Source organism: Oncorhynchus tshawytscha, unplaced genomic scaffold (assembly GCF_018296145.1).
Source record: "Oncorhynchus tshawytscha isolate Ot180627B unplaced genomic scaffold, Otsh_v2.0 Un_contig_2394_pilon_pilon, whole genome shotgun sequence".
Classification (NCBI taxonomy): Eukaryota; Metazoa; Chordata; class Actinopteri; order Salmoniformes; family Salmonidae; genus Oncorhynchus; species Oncorhynchus tshawytscha.
In genome coordinates this window covers 77,338-94,551 of record NW_024609614.1, presented here as the reverse complement: position 1 = coordinate 94,551, position 17,214 = coordinate 77,338, and the positions used below count along the sequence as shown (strand labels likewise).

Sequence of the window (17,214 nt, the reverse complement as noted above, 5' to 3'; positions counted from 1 at the left end):
TCATGCAGAAAATTAATTTCCCTTTGGAGAGACATTTCATTTTGACAATTCAACATAAAAATAAATTAACTGATCAATGGCCTTATGTAAGTCTGACTCTCAGATTCTCAAATTGTCTCAAGTCACGCCAGTACTCATCCCTGTCCTATTACAACTGATTACACAATCTGGTCTCAGAGCATTTAGTATAATTCTGCACGTAAATCCATGACACTCCATTTAGTATATATTTAGTTTCGTATGGTATCATTCATTTGTTGATGTCCATCACCCATTTTGTATATGTTACGAATTACAATTCTTACGTCACAAATTTGCAAAAGGGACTATGTTACAAATGTGCAAAATATACAATATGTTATGAATTTGCTAAAAGTATGTTATCTTATGAATTCTAGCTAGGTGGCTAACGTTAGCTAGGTTAGGGGTAGGGTTAAGTTTAGGAGTTAGGTTAAAGGGTTAAGGTTAGGGATAGGGTTAGCTAAAAGGGCTATGGTTAGGGGCATGGTTAGCTAACATGCTAAGTAGTTGCAAAGTAGCTAAAAAGTAGTAAGTTACTAATTAGCTAAAATGCTCAAGTTGTCCGTGATGAGATTCAAACTCGGAACCTTTGGGTTGCTAGACATTTGCGTTATACACGCACCCATCCATTCCAACTTAAGCAATCATCTGTCTTATGTACCCATACCAAACGTAACATATGATACAAATTTGTGTGCCCTGGATTTACATGTACTATGTTACATCTAGTCTATGAGACCAGGCTGGATTACATAGATCTAATACTCTAAGTACTGTTTGCTTACAAACATTTGAACCAGTCTTCAACTTAATATCGCTCATTCTTTGCAGATGGTATTGAAGCTGAATACTCCTTGCTCCTCTATGACGTCATGGCTACAGTCTCTGCCCCCTCCTCTCCCTCTGTCCTCCATCACCTCCCAGAGCTCAACTTCTCCTCCTGCCCCTGTCCATCCATCCAGACCCTGAATGCCACCACACTGCCACCCCTCATAAACCCTCCCTCCTTTGGATTGTCCTGTTTCACCATGACCCTGGGTGGCCTCTCCAACCTAAGTGCCCTGGGCATCCTGGCCAAGTCCTATGTACGCTTCAGACATCGGGCCAAAGCTCCGTTCCTGTTGTTAGTGGGGGCTCTACTGCTAACCGACCTGGCTGGTAATTTGATCCCTGGTGCCTTTGCCCTCCATCTGCACCTGGGTCAGAGTCGGAGGCACAGGGTGGCTGCAGGAATGCGTGACACCACCGAGCCTGCCGGGATGTTCTGCCAACTGTTCGGTGCCAGCTTGGTGTTCTTCGGCCTGTGCCCTCTATTACTGGGTAGTGCCATGGCCGTGGAGCGCTGTATGGGCATTACCCAGCCCCTCCTCCACTCTGCCCTGATCACGGTGGCCCACATGCGTCTGGCTGTCCTCCTGCTGTCCTCCCTAGTCCTGCTGCTTGCCGGGCTCCCCCTGGTGGACGTGGGTAGTTACACAACCCAGTTCCCTGGCACCTGGTGCTTTCTGACAGTCCACGGGCCGCTCTCCACGGCCGACGCCAGCCTGGCCCTCACCTTCTCCGGCCTGGGGCTCACGGCGCTCAGCCTCTCCCTGATTTGTAACACCCTGAGCGGGCTGGCTCTGCTGCAGGCCAGGCTCAGCTCCCAGGGCATCAGGACAAACACTACAGCAGCACCAGGACGATATGGAAGAACCTCCTCCTCTCCCCTACGCTCACTGGATGTAGAGATGATGGCCCAGTTGACAGTGATCACGATGGTGTCCTGTGTGTGCTGGAGCCCCTTTCTAGTGAGTAGCTAGAGCCTCCACTGACATTTGACCTTGTTTATACTGTAGATGGTTTAACATTGGTAGGCTGCATATTGTAGACAAGGCTTTTGCTTGTTTAAACACAGACACATAAGTGTTTCTAAAATTAATAGTAGGATACAACATATTCACCTCATTTATTCAGGCCTGTCTCATATACAGTGTGCCTTTCAATGACCCACAGTGGCTTTTATGTCCCTAACATAGTGGCTTTTCTGTCCACCATCACCAGATCTCCATCTCTCTGCTGGTGGGTCAGTTCTGCCGCGGCGGGCGAGGCTCCAGCCACACAGTACGTCAGTCAGAGAAGCTGGTTCTGTTGGGCCTCCGCATGGCCACCTGGAACCAGATCCTGGACCCCTGGGTCTACATCCTGCTCAGACGGGCTGTGCTGCGCAGGGTCTTCCGCGTCCTCCAGCCAGACTCCAGGTCCACCCTGACACAGAGCAGCTCCTGCACTACAGCCTCACGCAGACAGGAGATTGGACTACATTGAACCATGAATGTGTGTAAAGATATTCCCATTTGTGGATACACTCTCTGTGATGAACTGAGTGAAGAGAGAACTCAAAAACACCAAGTGAAACAGGTTTGAGATACTGCACATCGATGCATAGGCCTACAGTACAAGAATGTGGACATGTACTCATAGCAGAAGGGCAGTTGGCAGTCATGAGTTGGTCAACTCATAAACACATTAGAGATGTTTCACTTAGTTTAGTGACCTGTAAACACCTGCAAGCTTATCAGTCTCTAATTTGTACTACTGTATTTGTGTTGAAATGCTTCTAAACAGTAAAGAAGAGGCGAAGCGACAGGGTTTACTCCGTCCAAAATCTTTCCAAGAAAATATGACAACGAAGTGAGGAATTTTTGAATGGTCAATGCCAGTGTCAAATATGGTCAACAAAAAAATGTAATTGCTAATTTGCTACATGAGGCTTATTTGATCGAATATACGTTTTGTAATGGTTAGATTGTTACACGTGGTATTTCGGCAACTTTGGAAAAACAATATCTTTATATCAGTTATGCCTGTTGTTCACACGCTTTTTCTGCCCTCTCATTGGCTAGAATGGTTCCACCTGATCTCGCCTCCCGCACCTGCTTTCCATCTTTGAGGACATGTATTTCCATTGTGAGATCGACCACTTGACTATCTTGTCAATATAATAGATAATCTTTGTTGTAACCCACCAGACTGTTGTAATGTTTATGTTTACTTTAAATGGCCGCATGGAATTGCTTCATTGTGATTCAAAATAAACAGCTGCTCCTTGACAAAGTTTAATTTCAACATTTGTAGAACGAATTAGGCTACTGTAGAGGTCAAAACTATTTCACTCATAAGGAAAGTATAGCCTACCTGAGAGCCTCTGTATGACAAAGTAGAGAATAGATCAGGGCTTTGCATCACACACATATATCGTTTCAGTAGGATATCTGTATACAGTACACAGTATTTGTCTGAATGTGATTTAATAGTCTCAATATGTAGCAACACTTGCAATCATTGGTCAACTAGATGAAGTGAACCTGAAACAGGCGGGCCAAGAGGCAGATTCTCCTTCGTCATCATAACATCGGCCAATGGGATTGAGTCGGTAATTCGATGAGGAGCTAATGGCTGAATTCACAGAGAAAGGACGATACTATTTGGGCGGTGCTGTTGGGGGTCGTCGCAATGCAATAACATTCAATATGGGGTACATAGTACTGTGATTCTTATATTTCGGCTACTACAAATAGATAAGTATCCATTAACTGTCTAGTCATTCCATCATTTAGTGAATCTGTTTCGGAATTATTTAGATAGCGTAGGCTATGTATTTGATGTTAATAAATTGATGCATTGTTACAGGAGAGGCGTTGTTCTAATAGCAATTTGATGCGGTGACAGTTAAACTGTTGTAACATTTAGATACGTATCAATGTAGCAATATTTCAAATGATAAATGTTATCCTTGCAACGAACTCAACAGCGTGTGGTGGCGATTCTAATTTGTATACAAGCCTGGTAGTGGCTAAAGCGCTATTGAACGTTTTGAAGAATACTCGGTTACTAGGTGAAAGGTTAGGGACATCGCTCTCAAATAGTTCGTCGTCGGGTCGTGTATGATCATAGGTAAGAGACCAGGCCTACGCTCTGTAGGCAACGCTGCATTATATGATAACATTTTTGCACAGTGCACTTTAACTAGCCTGCCTAAAATAACAAATAAATCACGGTTCAAACACCAACTATACAGTATGTAATCCTATAAACCATGCTATAAGGTCGAGGCTACCTCGCATTTAATTTTAATTCATTACAAATATTTACATTTTCACTGTTGAAATTAGTCAAGTTAGGTAGTCATTTACAGTCAAGTTAGTCATTTTTATAAGAGAGACTGGTCCAAAAGCACTCTTACCTCTGTCCTCCACTGCCACGTGTTGTACACCCTCTATCCTTACCCCTCTGCCATTACATTTTAACACCATGCTGTAGGCCTGTTTCGCTCACTTATCCCACCCTTATAACCCTTTGAAACTCCTCTCCACTGCTAGGATGCGCAATGCAGCGAGTGCCTCTTTGTCTCTGGGATCGCTGGGTCTGCTGCGTCTCTTCGGGGTCCCCTGGTCCTGGAGCTTAGCAGCAGGCTTCGGGGTCTTTCTGGGCACAGGTGGTTGGAAGTACCTCTACATCGTAGTCCGTACTGCCAAAAGAGACCTAAAGTGAGTGCCTTTAATTTGTTAAGAATATGTAGTGTGCTTGCGTCAACTTCTACTACCATAAAAAACACATTTAGACTGCTGAAGCAGGCACACACATTTTCTTCAGGAAATGTACCTTTTTACTAGTTAGTCATCATCACTATAGGTAATGGTAAAATAGTAACATTCCCTCACTAATCTCCCTCTCTGTACTCCTTCCAGTGGCCTTTACGTGTTGTTACGAGTCAAGATAGCCTTGTGGCACCACCTACGGCTCAACAGCAATATCCCCTCCATCTTTGCCCAGACAGTGAAGCAGCACCCAAATAAACCCGCCCTCATCTACGATGCCACAGGAGAGACGTGGACCTTCACCCAGCTGGACCTGCTGTCTAACGCTGTGGCCCAATGGGCTCTGGCCCAGGGCTGGGCCCCGGGGGATGTGGTGGCCCTCTTCATGGAGAGCCGGCCCTTGCAGGTGGCCCTCTGGCTGGGCCTGGCCAAGGTAGGGGTGGAGGCAGCACTCATCAACTTCAACCTGCGGAGGGACGCTCTCCTGCACTGTGTTGGAGTGTCTGTGTCCAGAGGGATCGTTTTCGGAGCCGAGCTGGCTGGTGGTAGGTGGGATTCGGAAATGTGGGGTTTGGGGTAAAGGTCGACCGATTAATTGGAATGGCCAATTAATTAGGGCCGTTTTCATAACAATCGGTAATCAGCATTTTTGGACATGATCATGGCCGATTAAATTGCACTCCACGAGGAGACTGCGTTGCAGGCTGACTACTTTAATGCAAGTGCAGCAAGGAGCCAAGGTAAGGTGCTAGCTAGCATTAACTGTATCTTAGAAAAACAATGAATCTTAACATAATCACTAGTTAACTACACATAGTTGATGATATTACTAGTTTATCTAGCTTGTCCTGCGATGCATATAATTGATGCAGTGCCTGTTAATTTATCATTGAATCATAGCCTACTTCGCCAAACGGGTGATTTAACAATCGCATTTGCGAAAAAAGCACTGTCGTTGCACCAATGTGTACCTAACCATAAACATCAACGCCTTTCTTAAACTCAATGCACAAGTATATATTTTTAAACCTGCATATTTAGTTACTATTGCTTGCTAACATGAATGTGTTTTAGGGAAATTGTGTTACTTCTCTTGCGTTCTGTGCAACAGAGTCAGGGTATATGCAGCAGTTTGGGCCGCCTGGCTCGTAAACAGGAATATTTAGACTTATGGATGCCACCCGTTAGATAAAATACGGAACGGTTCTGTATTTCACTGAAAGAATAAACTTTTTTTTCCCGAAATGATAGTTTCCGGATTTGACCATATTAATTTTCCTAAGGCTCGTATTTCTGTGTGTTATTATGTTATTATCAAGTCTACGATTTGATATTTGATAGAGCAGTCTGACTGAGCGTTGGTAGGCAGCAGCAGGCTCGTAAGCATTCATTCAAACAGCTCTTTAGTGTGTTTGCCAGCAGCTCTTCGCAATGCTTCAAGCATTGCGCTGTTTATGGCTTCAAGCCTATCAACTTCCGAGATTAGGCTGGTGTAACCGATGTGAAATGGTTAGCGGGGTGCTCGCTAATAGCGTTTCAAACGTCACTCTCTCTGAGACTTAGAGTAGTTGTTCCCCTCTGCAAGGGCTGCGGCTTTTGTGGAGTGATGGGTAACGATGCTTCGAGGGTAGCTGTTGTCGATGTGTTCCTGGTTCGAGCCCAGGTAGGAGCGAGGAAAGGGACACTGGCAATACTAAAGTGCCTATAAGAACATCCAATAGTCAGGTATATGAAATACAAATGGTATAGAGATAAATCGTCCTATAATTCCTATAATAACTACAACCTAAAACTTCTTACCTGGGAATATTGAAGACTCGTGTTAAAAGGAACCACCAGCTTTCATTTGTTCTCATGTTCTGAGCAAAGAACTTAAACGTTAGATTTTTTTTACATGGCACATATTGCACTTTTACTTTCTTCTCCAACACTTTGTTTTTGCATTATTTAAACCAAATTGAACATGTTTCATTATTTATTTGAGGCTAAATTGATTTGATTTATTATATAATGTTAAAATAAGTGTTCATTCAGTATTGTTGTAATTGTCATTATTACAAATAAATAAAAAAATCTGGCGAATCAGTCAATGCAGGTTTCTTCTTGCAAGCATTCCAAAGATAATTTCCAATATTCTGATGGCCTGTTGCAATATTCCATCTCAGAATTCTGTCTCTGTACATCTGGGTGGACCACCTGTCTGGCAACAGTCTTGCGTCTGCTTCTCCAGACATCTAACTATCATTATAAAGCGTTCCAACTATTTTTTTTCCTGCTGGTCTGTTGCAATATTCCATCTCAGAATTCTGTCTGTTGATTCTGTCCGGGTGGGTCGACATTCTGTCTGGCAGCAGTGTTCCGTCTGCTTATGTCAGTATTCTGTATTGCTTTCTGTTTGTCTGGGTCAACAGTGATGTTCTGTCTGCTCATTTGTTTTGTTGCACTTTTATTGTCAACATACTATGCATAATACATCAGTACACAATCTTTCTTGTAATTATGATTTGTCTCTTCCCTTGACCAGGTAGTTAATCGATAACTACCTTTTCAATTCTGTATTCACTCTCCCAGTGAAAGTCCCCTTCTGAAATATCCTGTGGCTCACTCCTCTACTCTCCGTCTTCTCTCTGTCTTCTATCCCTCTCTCTCCCTATTCCTCTTCTATTCCTATTCTATCCCTCTCGCTCCCGTCATCTTTCTCCCCCTTTCTCTCTGCCTTTATCTCTCTGCCTCTTTCCTCTATTTCTCGCACTCCTATCTCTCCCTCCTCTCTTTCTTTGTCTCCTCAGCCATGTTGGAGGTGAGTTCATCCCTGAGCCCGTCGATGGTGCGGTTTTGTACAGGAGAGCTCAGTGTAGACTGTCTGGCCTCCCTGTCTGCCCAGAATCTGGACTATATCCTGGCCTCGGCCCCTACACTGCCCCCTCCTTCCTGCATCCCACCCAAGAGCTTCAATGGTGAGTGTCCTCCTTCCCCTCACATTATATTCTTCATCCAGTCTCCTATAACTTACAGATACCTGTGGCTGGACACTTATTTTGAAGCATTTCAGAATGTAATATTGTGTATAACACCATAATACTACACACTACTATGCTCTCTTGCTGCCAAGGTAACATACCTCACAATCTCTGGCCAGTCTCCAACAAGATCTCGCCATATGTATCTCGCCATATGTAAAACAGTTTAGCTAGAGTCCACAACTATCAGCTAATACCCATCTCACATTGACAGCTTAGTAGTTCAGAGCTGATGGGTAAAATGTGGCCACAAGAAAAAAAATGGATCTGTATGCATGGAGTGTTTTCCACATGAATATTCCACTCTCATCCTCACTTTTTCAAGTGAAATAAAACAGTTCAGTCACTTTTCATTGTCACTCACTGTCTCGCTCAGACAAAGAGCTGTAATTACCAAGACTAAATTGGAAGCTCTTTCCCTAAGATGATTGATCTATCCCAATTTCCTGGTGATTTTGTATTCTACTCAGTCCTGGATATTTTTTGATATGCGTGTCACAGATTCAGTCTAGGGCAGATGTGGCTTTGATTGACAGCTCCAGGTGTCAGCTGAGCTTTGAGTAAATAATGTGTTGTTGGTATGAACTTATCTCCAGGGCAAATTAACTTCTCCTCACATACCCTCAGCCAATTCCATGTACTTGATTTATTCCAGTTCTAGCGTACCTGATTTAACCTGTCAACTAATCATCAAGCCCTTGATTAGATATATCAGGCCTCCTGAGTGGTGCAGCAGTCTAAGGCACTGCATTGCTAGCGTCCCACCTGGCCAACATCCAGTGAGATTGCAGAGAGCCAAATTCAAATACAGAAATACTCATTATAAAAATTCAGAAAAGATACAACTATTTTACATAGGTTTAAAGATTAACTTCTTGTGAATCCAACCACTGTGTCAGATTTCAAAAATGCTTTACGGCGAAAGCATACTTTACAATTATTTGAGAACATAGCCCAGCAGACAAATCATTACAAACAGTAACCAGCCAAGTAGAAGAGTTACACAAGTCAGAAATGGAGAGAAAATTAATAACTTACCTTTGATGATCTTCATATGTTTGCACTCAGAAGACATTCATTTATGCAATAAATGTTCCTTTTGTTCGATAAAGTCTCTCTTTATATCCGAAAACCTCAGTTTGTTCGCTTTTTCTTCATTAATCCACAGGCTCAAACGCAGTCACAACAGGCAGACAAAAAAAATCTAAATTGTCAAACAATGTTTATATTCAATCCTCAGGTGGTTTTTAGCCTAAATAATCAATAATATTTCAACCGGACAATAATGTCGTCAATATAAAAGGTTAACAAGAAAGGCACTCTCTCGGTCGCACGCATGAAAAAGCTCTGTGACACGGCAGGGTCCACTCATTGACTGCTCTTACTCCCTCATTTTTCAGAATACAAGCCTGAAACAATTTCTAAAGACTGTTGACATCTAGGCATAGGAACTGCAATTTGAGTCCTAAGTCAATGGATACTGTAATGACAGTGAATAGAAAAATACAACAACAACAAAAAATCTTACTTCCTGAATGGATTTTTATCAGGTTTTCACCTGCCAAATCAGTTCTGTTATGCTCACAGGCATTATTTTTTCAGTTTTGGAAACTAGAGTGTTGTCTATCCAAATCTACTAATTATATGCATATCCTATCTTATGGGCCTAAGTAGAAGGCAGTTTAATTTGGGCATGCTTTTCATCCAAAATTCCAAATGCTGCCCCCTACCCTAGAGAAGTTAACTTGGATCAAATGTTTCGGGTAGCCTTCCACAAGCTTCCCACATTAAGTTGTTCCCATTCCCCCTGACAGAGCTGGTGTAACTGAGTCAGGTTTGTAGGCCTCCTTGCTTGCACACGCTTTTTCAGTTCTGCCCACAAATTTTCTAAAGGATTTAGGTCAGGGCTTTGTGATGGCCACTCCAATATCTTGACTTTGTTGTCCTTAAGCCATTTTGCCACAACTTTGGAAGTATGCTTGGGGTCATTGTCCATTTGGAAGACCCATTTGCGACCAAGCTTTAACTTCCTGACTGATGTCTTGAGATGTTGCTTCAATATATCCACATAATTTTCCTACCTCATGATGCCATCAATTTTGTGAAGTGCACCAGTCCCTCCTGCAGAAAAGCACCCCCACAACATGATGCTGCCACCCCTGTGCTTCACGGTTGGGATGGTGTTCTTCGGGTTGCAAGCCTCCCGCTTTTTCCTCCAAACATAACGATGGTCATTATGGCCCAAAAATTATATATTTGTTTCATCAGACCAGAGGACAGCCCAGGGGCTTTTTTATGGCGGTTTTGGAGCCGTGGCTTCTTTCTTGCTGAGCGGCCTTTCAGGTTATGTTGATATAGGACTCGTTTTACAGTGGATACAGTGGATATCCAGCATCTTCACAAGGTCCTTTGCTGTTGTTCTGGGATTGATTTGCACTTTTCGCACCAAAGTACGTTCATCTCTAGGAGACAGAATGCATCTTTTTGTGGTACGCCGGCTGCGTGGTCCCATGGTGTTTATACTTGCGTACTATTGTTTGTACAGATGAACGTAGTACCTTCAGGTGTTTGGAAATTGCTCCCAAGGATGAACCAGACTTGTGGAGGTCTACTATTTTTTTTCTGATTCCTTGGCTGATTTATTTTTATTTTCCCATGATGTCAAGCAAAGAGGCACTGAGTTTGAAGGTAGGCCTTGAAATACATCCACAGGTACACCTCCAATTGACTCAAGTTATGTCAGTTAGCCCATCAGTTAGCCCATCAGAAGCTTCTAAAGCCATGACAATTTTCTGGAATTTTCCAAGCTGTTTAAAGACACAGTCAACTTTAGTGTATGTAAACTTCTGACCCACTGAAATTGTGATACAATGAAATAATTTGACTGTTAACAATTGTTAAAAAAATTACTTGTTTGTTAACAAGAAATGTGTGGAGTGGTTGAAAACGAGTTTTAATGACTCCAACCTAAGTGTATGTAAACTTCCGACTTCAACTGTATATATTTATTTATTTTTATCAGGTGTGCTAGAACGGGAATAGATTGAATAAGTGGACCAGGCTGGGAGTACTCGAGGAGAAGTTTGGGAACTTTCTCTAGGGTATTGCTTAGTCAGTCTCAGGTGTATCAGTGGGCAGTCCCAGTCAGTCAATTGGCCACCCCGAGAGTATTCTGGAGATGCCAGGATTTTGCTAAATATCTGGGGTCTCTGTGCTCTCATTTAGGACAGTGTGAGTGGGGGTCCGCATCTTGGTTTGCATGGGTACCAGTTACCACTTGTCTCTCTGTGGTTGTGAGTATCAGTCTCACTGTTGTAAATAGAATGTGTTGTTTCAGTCATGTTATTTAACCTTCCCTTCCTCTCTTCATCCTCCCCTGCTTCCCTCTTCCCTCCCTTCCTTTTATCCTTCCTCCACCCTCCCATTTCCCCCCCCCTCTCCTTCTCTTCACCCTTTCCTCTCTCCATCCTCCCCCACAACCACCAACCCCAACAGATCGTCTGTTCTATATATACACCTCAGGCACCACAGGACTCCCGAAAGCTGCCATAGTGGTGCACAGTCGGTGAGTCTCTCAGTCTCAGCATCCTAATATCCAGCAGCGATACACTTGTCTGGTGTATTTCTGCGTATAGTAATTCCCAATGCTATAGCATAGCTTAGCACCCACTGCATTCATGTATTTGATTATTGAATCCTTTTTGTGTTGTTCTATCTTCAGGTATTACCGTATCGCTGCTTTTGGCTACCATGCTTTCCGCATGCGCCAGGATGACATCATCTACGACTGCCTTCCCCTCTACCACTCTGCAGGTGTGTGTCTTCTCTTCATCCATCTCTCCTGTCCCATCACCTTCCACTGTCTTTCAGGAGTCATTTGGTTTGGTCTGACAGTGTGGTCCTGATTCTCCTCCCCAACCTGTCACCCTCACTGGCTGTCCAATGTTCCTTTCCTTTACAGGTAATATCATGGGTGTAGGCCAGTGTCTCATCAATGGACTCACTGTGGTGGTGAAGAAGAAATTCTCAGCCAGTCGCTTCTGGGAAGATTGCATCAAGCACAACTGCACTGTAAGTAGAAAAAAGCTTATGTATCCTTTTATATGAGCATAGGAAGAACATCTAACTCTTGAGTGGTCGATGTGCAGCTATAAGATTTTTGATTGAAACCCGCATTGAATTTAAATCTGATGTCTACGCTGTTCCCCATCCGTCCACTAGGTGGTGCAGTACATAGGGGAGATCTGTCGCTACCTGCTGTCCCAGCCGGTGCGGCCATCTGAGAAGGGTCACCGGGTTCGCCTGGCGGTGGGGAATGGGCTGCGCCCTAGCGTCTGGGAGGCCTTCACCGAGCGCTTTGGGGTGGCCCAGGTTGGTGAGTTCTACGGAGCCACTGAATGCAACTGTAGCATCGCCAACATGGACGGCAAGGTAGGGGTCATGGGTAATGTTGTTAACTGCCTTAATCAACAAGTATGTCAATAATAGAGAGCAATATATTTTGCTAAAAACGACAACTTTTATAGAGCCACAATACAATGCTGTGTACCTCAATGATCTATTCTTGGGCCATTATTATTTCTTATTTACATTACGTTTACATAAAAGGCTCTTCCTGTGGTATCAAATACTTTTTATGTCTTCTCCACTGACAAGGTGGGAGCTTGTGGGTTTAACAGCCGCATCCTGCCCAATGTGTACCCAATCTGCCTCATGAAAGTGGATGAGGAGACCACAGAGCTGGTGAGGGACAGGCACGGCCTGTGTGTGCCCTGCCGTCCTGGTAAGTAAATGGGCACCAATATCGATAAATATAGGACTTTTACAAATGCTAACCTGGGTAACTGTAAAGCATGTTGTGAAAAATGTATGTAAAAAGGGATTCATAACGACACTTAGATAGATTGACCTCTCCATGTACGACTCCTCTCTTCAGGGGAGCCAGGGCTGCTGGTGGGAAGGATCAACCAACAGGATCCACTACGGAGGTTTGATGGCTACGCCAACCAGGATGCCACCAGGAAGAAGATTGCCAACAACGTCTTCAAGAAAAATGACTCGGCATATCTGTCAGGTAAACCCACAGGCTCTTGTGTGATTAAACAATAATTGTCGATTTAATGTTTATTTCGATTACCATACTTGGAATTAATGCTATTATATCAGTCATTATCTTTTTATTATTTTTACCACAATGTGATTTGTCATCAACTCACCTCTCTGCCTCCTCCCAGGGGATGTGTTGGTGATGGATGAGCTAGGCTACATGTACTTCCGGGACCGCAGTGGAGACACGTTCCGCTGGAGAGGAGAGAACGTCTCCACCACCGAGGTGGAGGGAACACTGAGTGGTCTGCTGGGCCAGGCCGATGTGGCTGTGTATGGGGTATCTGTACCAGGTGAGATGAAGTTCACATTATGTGCACCATGTTACATGTATGATAGTGACAGGAGTTGAAACCAGGAGTTACTCCACTTAAAGGCCCAGTGCAGTCAAAATTCTGTTTTTCCTGTGTTTTGTATCATTGTACAGCTGATGAAACCAGTGCTATTTCCTGATAGTTGCTGGTTGAAAATATAATCTACACAGGAACTTCTAATCAGCAGGTTTTGCATGGGTGGAGTTTCGGCTTGCCTGGTGACATCACCAGGTGGTAATTCTAGTTAATCGACCAATAAGAGTTCCAAACCTCTCTGCCAGTAACAGCTAGTTTTCAGTTGTCTCCTCTACACTCAAACCACTCCCAGGCAAAATTCTTGCTTGAGAAATTGTTTTTTGCTATAAAAAAAAGAAGCAATTTGTTTATTTTTTAAAATTTTAATGGAAAAATATCACTATTGTTATTAATTGTTACCCAGAAATGATTTGATATTGATGTAAGAACAGCTGAATTGGGCCTTTTAAATGTTGATTTGACAGCATTGTCCCTGTTAAATAAATGTTAAAATCGACCAGTCTACCGGGAGGTTGAGTGATTAGGAAGACTTGTCTTTGGCCCTTTGCAGCATGGTGTTGTGAAAAGCCTGGCGTGTTGTTTGTCTCCCCGTAGATGTGGAAGGGAAGGCAGGGATGGCTTCCATCGCAGACCCAACAGGGACATTTGACTGTGATGCGTTCCTGCGAGAGGTCCAACAGGCCCTGCCCCCTTACGCCCGTCCCGTGTTCCTACGCATCTCCCCACAAGTAGACACCACAGGTGATTGGACTGGACACAAGGCTAATTCTAATGTGAAATATCCATCAATTGTATTTTTTATAAGGCCTTGCAGGAAGCGTCTAATGCTCATTCCAAGAAATAATCAAATATATTAATGACCTATTTTCTTTGTTTCCCTCCTCCTAGGTACCTTTAAAATCCAGAAGACCCGGTTGCAGAGGGAGGGATACGATCCGCGCTTATCAACCGACCAGATTTACTTTTTGAACTCCAGAGCAGGGCGTTATGAGGCTGTGAATGAGGAGCTACACAGTGCTATAGTGGAGGGTAGAATGGCTCTTTGAGATGATGGACTATTTTAAGCTGGGTTTACACAACACGTTTATGAGACTGCTTTGAGCCACAGCTTGTTGTAGCTACGTTAAATCTAATCGCATAACTGTTTTCGCGAGACACGGTGGTATGGACAATCCTCACGACCAAGAGGAATCTTGTAGTGTGTGAACCCTATCTGTGCCACATGGTTTAGCGTGTGAGCCCTGTCTGTGCCACATGGTTTAGTGTGTGAGCCCTGTCTGTGACACATGGTTTAGTGTGTGAGCCCTGTCTGTGACACATGGTTTAGTGTGAGCCCTGTCTGTGACACATGGTTTAGTGTGTGAGCCCTGTCTGTGACACATGGTTTAGTGTGTGAGCCCTGTCTGTGACACATGGTTTAGTGTGTGAGCCCTGTCTGTGACACATGGTTTAGTGTGTGAGCCCTGTCTGTGACACATGGTTTAGTGTGTGAGCCCTGTCTGTGACACATGGTTTAGTGTGTGAGCCCTGTCTGTGACACATGGTTTAGTGTGTGAGCCCTGTCTGTGACACATGGTTTAGTGTGTGAGCCCTGTCTGTGACACATGGTTTAGTGTGTGAGCCCTGTCTGTGACACATGGTTTAGTGTGTGAGCCCTGTCTGTGACACATGGTTTAGTGTGAGCCCTGTCTGTGACACATGGTTTAGTGTGTGAGCCCTGTCTGTGACACATGGTTTAGTGTGTGAGCCCTGTCTGTGACACATGGTTTAGTGTGTGAGCCCTGTCTGTGACACATGGTTTAGTGTGTGAGCCCTGTCTGTGACACATGGTTTAGTGTGTGAGCCCTGTCTGTGACACATGGTTTAGTGTGTGAGCCCTGTCTGTGACACATGGTTTAGTGTGTGAGCCCTGTCTGTGACACATGGTTTAGTGTGTGAGCCCTGTCTGTGACACATGGTTTAGTGTGTGAGCCCTGTCTGTGACACATGGTTTAGTGTGTGAGCCCTGTCTGTGACACATGGTTTAGTGTGTGAGCCCTGTCTGTGACACATGGTGTAGTGTGTGAGCCCTGTCTGTGACACATGGTTTAGTGTGTGAGCCCTGTCTGTGACACATGGTGTAGTGTGTGAGCCCTGTCTGTGACACATGGTTTAGTGTGTGAGCCCTGTCTGTGACACATTGGTTTAGTGTGGCACCACTACGTTGGCAAGACAACAAAATACTACAGGAAAGACGGTCGTTTAGTGCGAGAGGCTCAGCCATGTTAGGATTATGAAAGTCATGTAGTGGACACCGGCTTTAGGAAAGTGACTGTCAAGGTGTCAGATACTGGAGACATGATATGACGTGATATGCTGGAGTGGAAAAGCCTGATCATGCCGTTATAATGCATTGTAAGACTTGTCATAAGCATGCATGACCCCTTATAATGTCTTATCAACTTATAATGATCCTGTCTCAACTTGATATGTTCATACGTTGTGAAAAATAACATTGTATTATAAAGACTCATCTGTGCTTAGAACACGTTATAAAGCAGTACACCTGCAGGCTTTAAGTAGTGTTATTGCTGAAGTCTCCATGTATTAGTGTTGCTCCCTGGATCTAGTCTAGATCAGGGGACTGAAGGGCTACTGATCAATCAGGGAAACCTTAGTACTGTTACAAAACCATGTTTTAACACAATCAATAACGTCCAAGGACAAGGTTGGATGAGGGCTTTTTCCCCCTTTTGTATTTCTTCATTTGTGTTGTTTCTTAGTTTAGCCAAATGAAAACGTTCAAGCCTTCAACACTACAATGCACATAGAGCAGAGCATGTTTTCACATGAAACCAGGATGTCTGTTACAATGACAGCATTTGTCTGTTTGTTACTATGAGAGTGTAAAGGAAATGAGAGCTGGGACTGAATATACCACAGTCGTTGAGATACCAGTCTCTTGAAGATTGTGTTCCAGGCTATTTGCTCCCAACCTTGTAATAGTAGTGTGCCACCATGTAAAGAACGAAATACTGAACAGATTTTTAGCAATACTTGAGTGTCCATGTTGGATGAGGTGTTGCTACCTGTGTGTTAGTAGTATAATAGACCATGCCACAGCTGAACATGCCTCTTATTCCGAACACTAACTGTAGGAGTTTCGATTGCGAGATGACATTTTTTTAATGTAAAACTTAACCCGATTACGTAACATGTTTGAAGTAATGGATGATATGCACTGACTGACCACTCAGGTTCACACACATTGATATTATGTGCCTTGTGGGAACCCTGTGGAAGCCCTGTGTGTCCTGGAACTATTGGGGTTTTATGCTTAACCTGACTAGGGAACTCCAATACATAAGAACATTATTTAAACAATATCTTCAAAATCTGTCAATTAGTCAGCGATCATGGTTGCCCTATTATTATGTAATAAAGCAATTTCTCAGAGTAATATTGTAGATCGAATTGATTGGGAACATTATTCTAGGTCTCCATTGTCATACATTTGTTTAGGTGTAACTCAAAATAAAGGTTTGTAAAAGACACCTGTGTTGTAAGGGCTCTGGCATTCTAGGACCAAGTTGTACCTTTTTAGGGCTGCTAACTAGTTTCAGGTCTACCTATTTCAAGACTTGCTACCTTTCAAGTCAACATGTACACTGACTGTCCAAAACAATAGGAACACCTACTCTTTCCATGACATACACTGACTGTCCAAAACAATAGGAACACCTACTATTTCCATGACATACACTGACTGTCCAAAACAATAGGAACACCTACTCTTTCCATGACATACACTGACTGTCCAAAACAATAGGAACACCTACTCTTTCCATGACATACACTGACTGTCCAAAACAATAGGAACACCTACTATTTCCATGACATACACTGACTGTCCAAAACAATAGGAACACCTACTCTTTCCATGACATACACTGACTGTCCAAAACAATAGGAACACCTACTATTTCCATGACATACACTGACTGTCCAAAACAATAGGAACACCTACTCTTTCCATGACATACACTGACTGTCCAAAACAATAGGAACACCTACTATTTCCATGACATACACTGACTGTCCAAAACAATAGGAACACCTACTCTTTCCATGACATACACTGACTGTCCAAAACAATAG

At 43.5% G+C, this 17,214-nt stretch overlaps 2 protein-coding genes across 3 annotated transcripts; both read left to right on the top strand.

Moving 5' to 3' along the window:
- Positions 1-774: 774 nt before the first annotated feature.
- On the top strand, positions 775-2,939 carry LOC112259056 (prostaglandin E2 receptor EP1 subtype-like). The gene is made up of 2 exons (XM_024433829.2): positions 775-1,811; positions 2,065-2,939. Exons 1-2 carry the CDS (start codon positions 894-896, stop codon positions 2,326-2,328), a joined length of 1,182 nt encoding a protein of 393 aa, XP_024289597.2. The 5' UTR covers positions 775-893; the 3' UTR covers positions 2,329-2,939.
- A 508-nt stretch (positions 2,940-3,447) lies between these two features.
- Positions 3,448-16,610, top strand: slc27a1a (solute carrier family 27 member 1a). 2 transcript variants are annotated; one of them, XM_024433821.2, is made up of 13 exons: positions 3,448-3,538; positions 4,383-4,550; positions 4,752-5,146; positions 7,391-7,558; positions 11,117-11,186; positions 11,343-11,434; positions 11,583-11,692; positions 11,843-12,052; positions 12,278-12,404; positions 12,558-12,695; positions 12,856-13,020; positions 13,672-13,818; positions 13,966-16,610. In XM_024433821.2, exons 1-13 carry the CDS (start codon positions 3,456-3,458, stop codon positions 14,121-14,123), a joined length of 2,031 nt encoding a protein of 676 aa, XP_024289589.2. In that variant the 5' UTR covers positions 3,448-3,455; the 3' UTR covers positions 14,124-16,610. The 2 variants fall into 2 exon arrangements, with proteins under 2 accessions (XP_024289589.2, XP_024289590.2); XM_024433822.2 differs by having other exon boundaries at positions 3,481-3,957.
- The last annotated feature ends 604 nt before the right edge of the window (positions 16,611-17,214 follow it).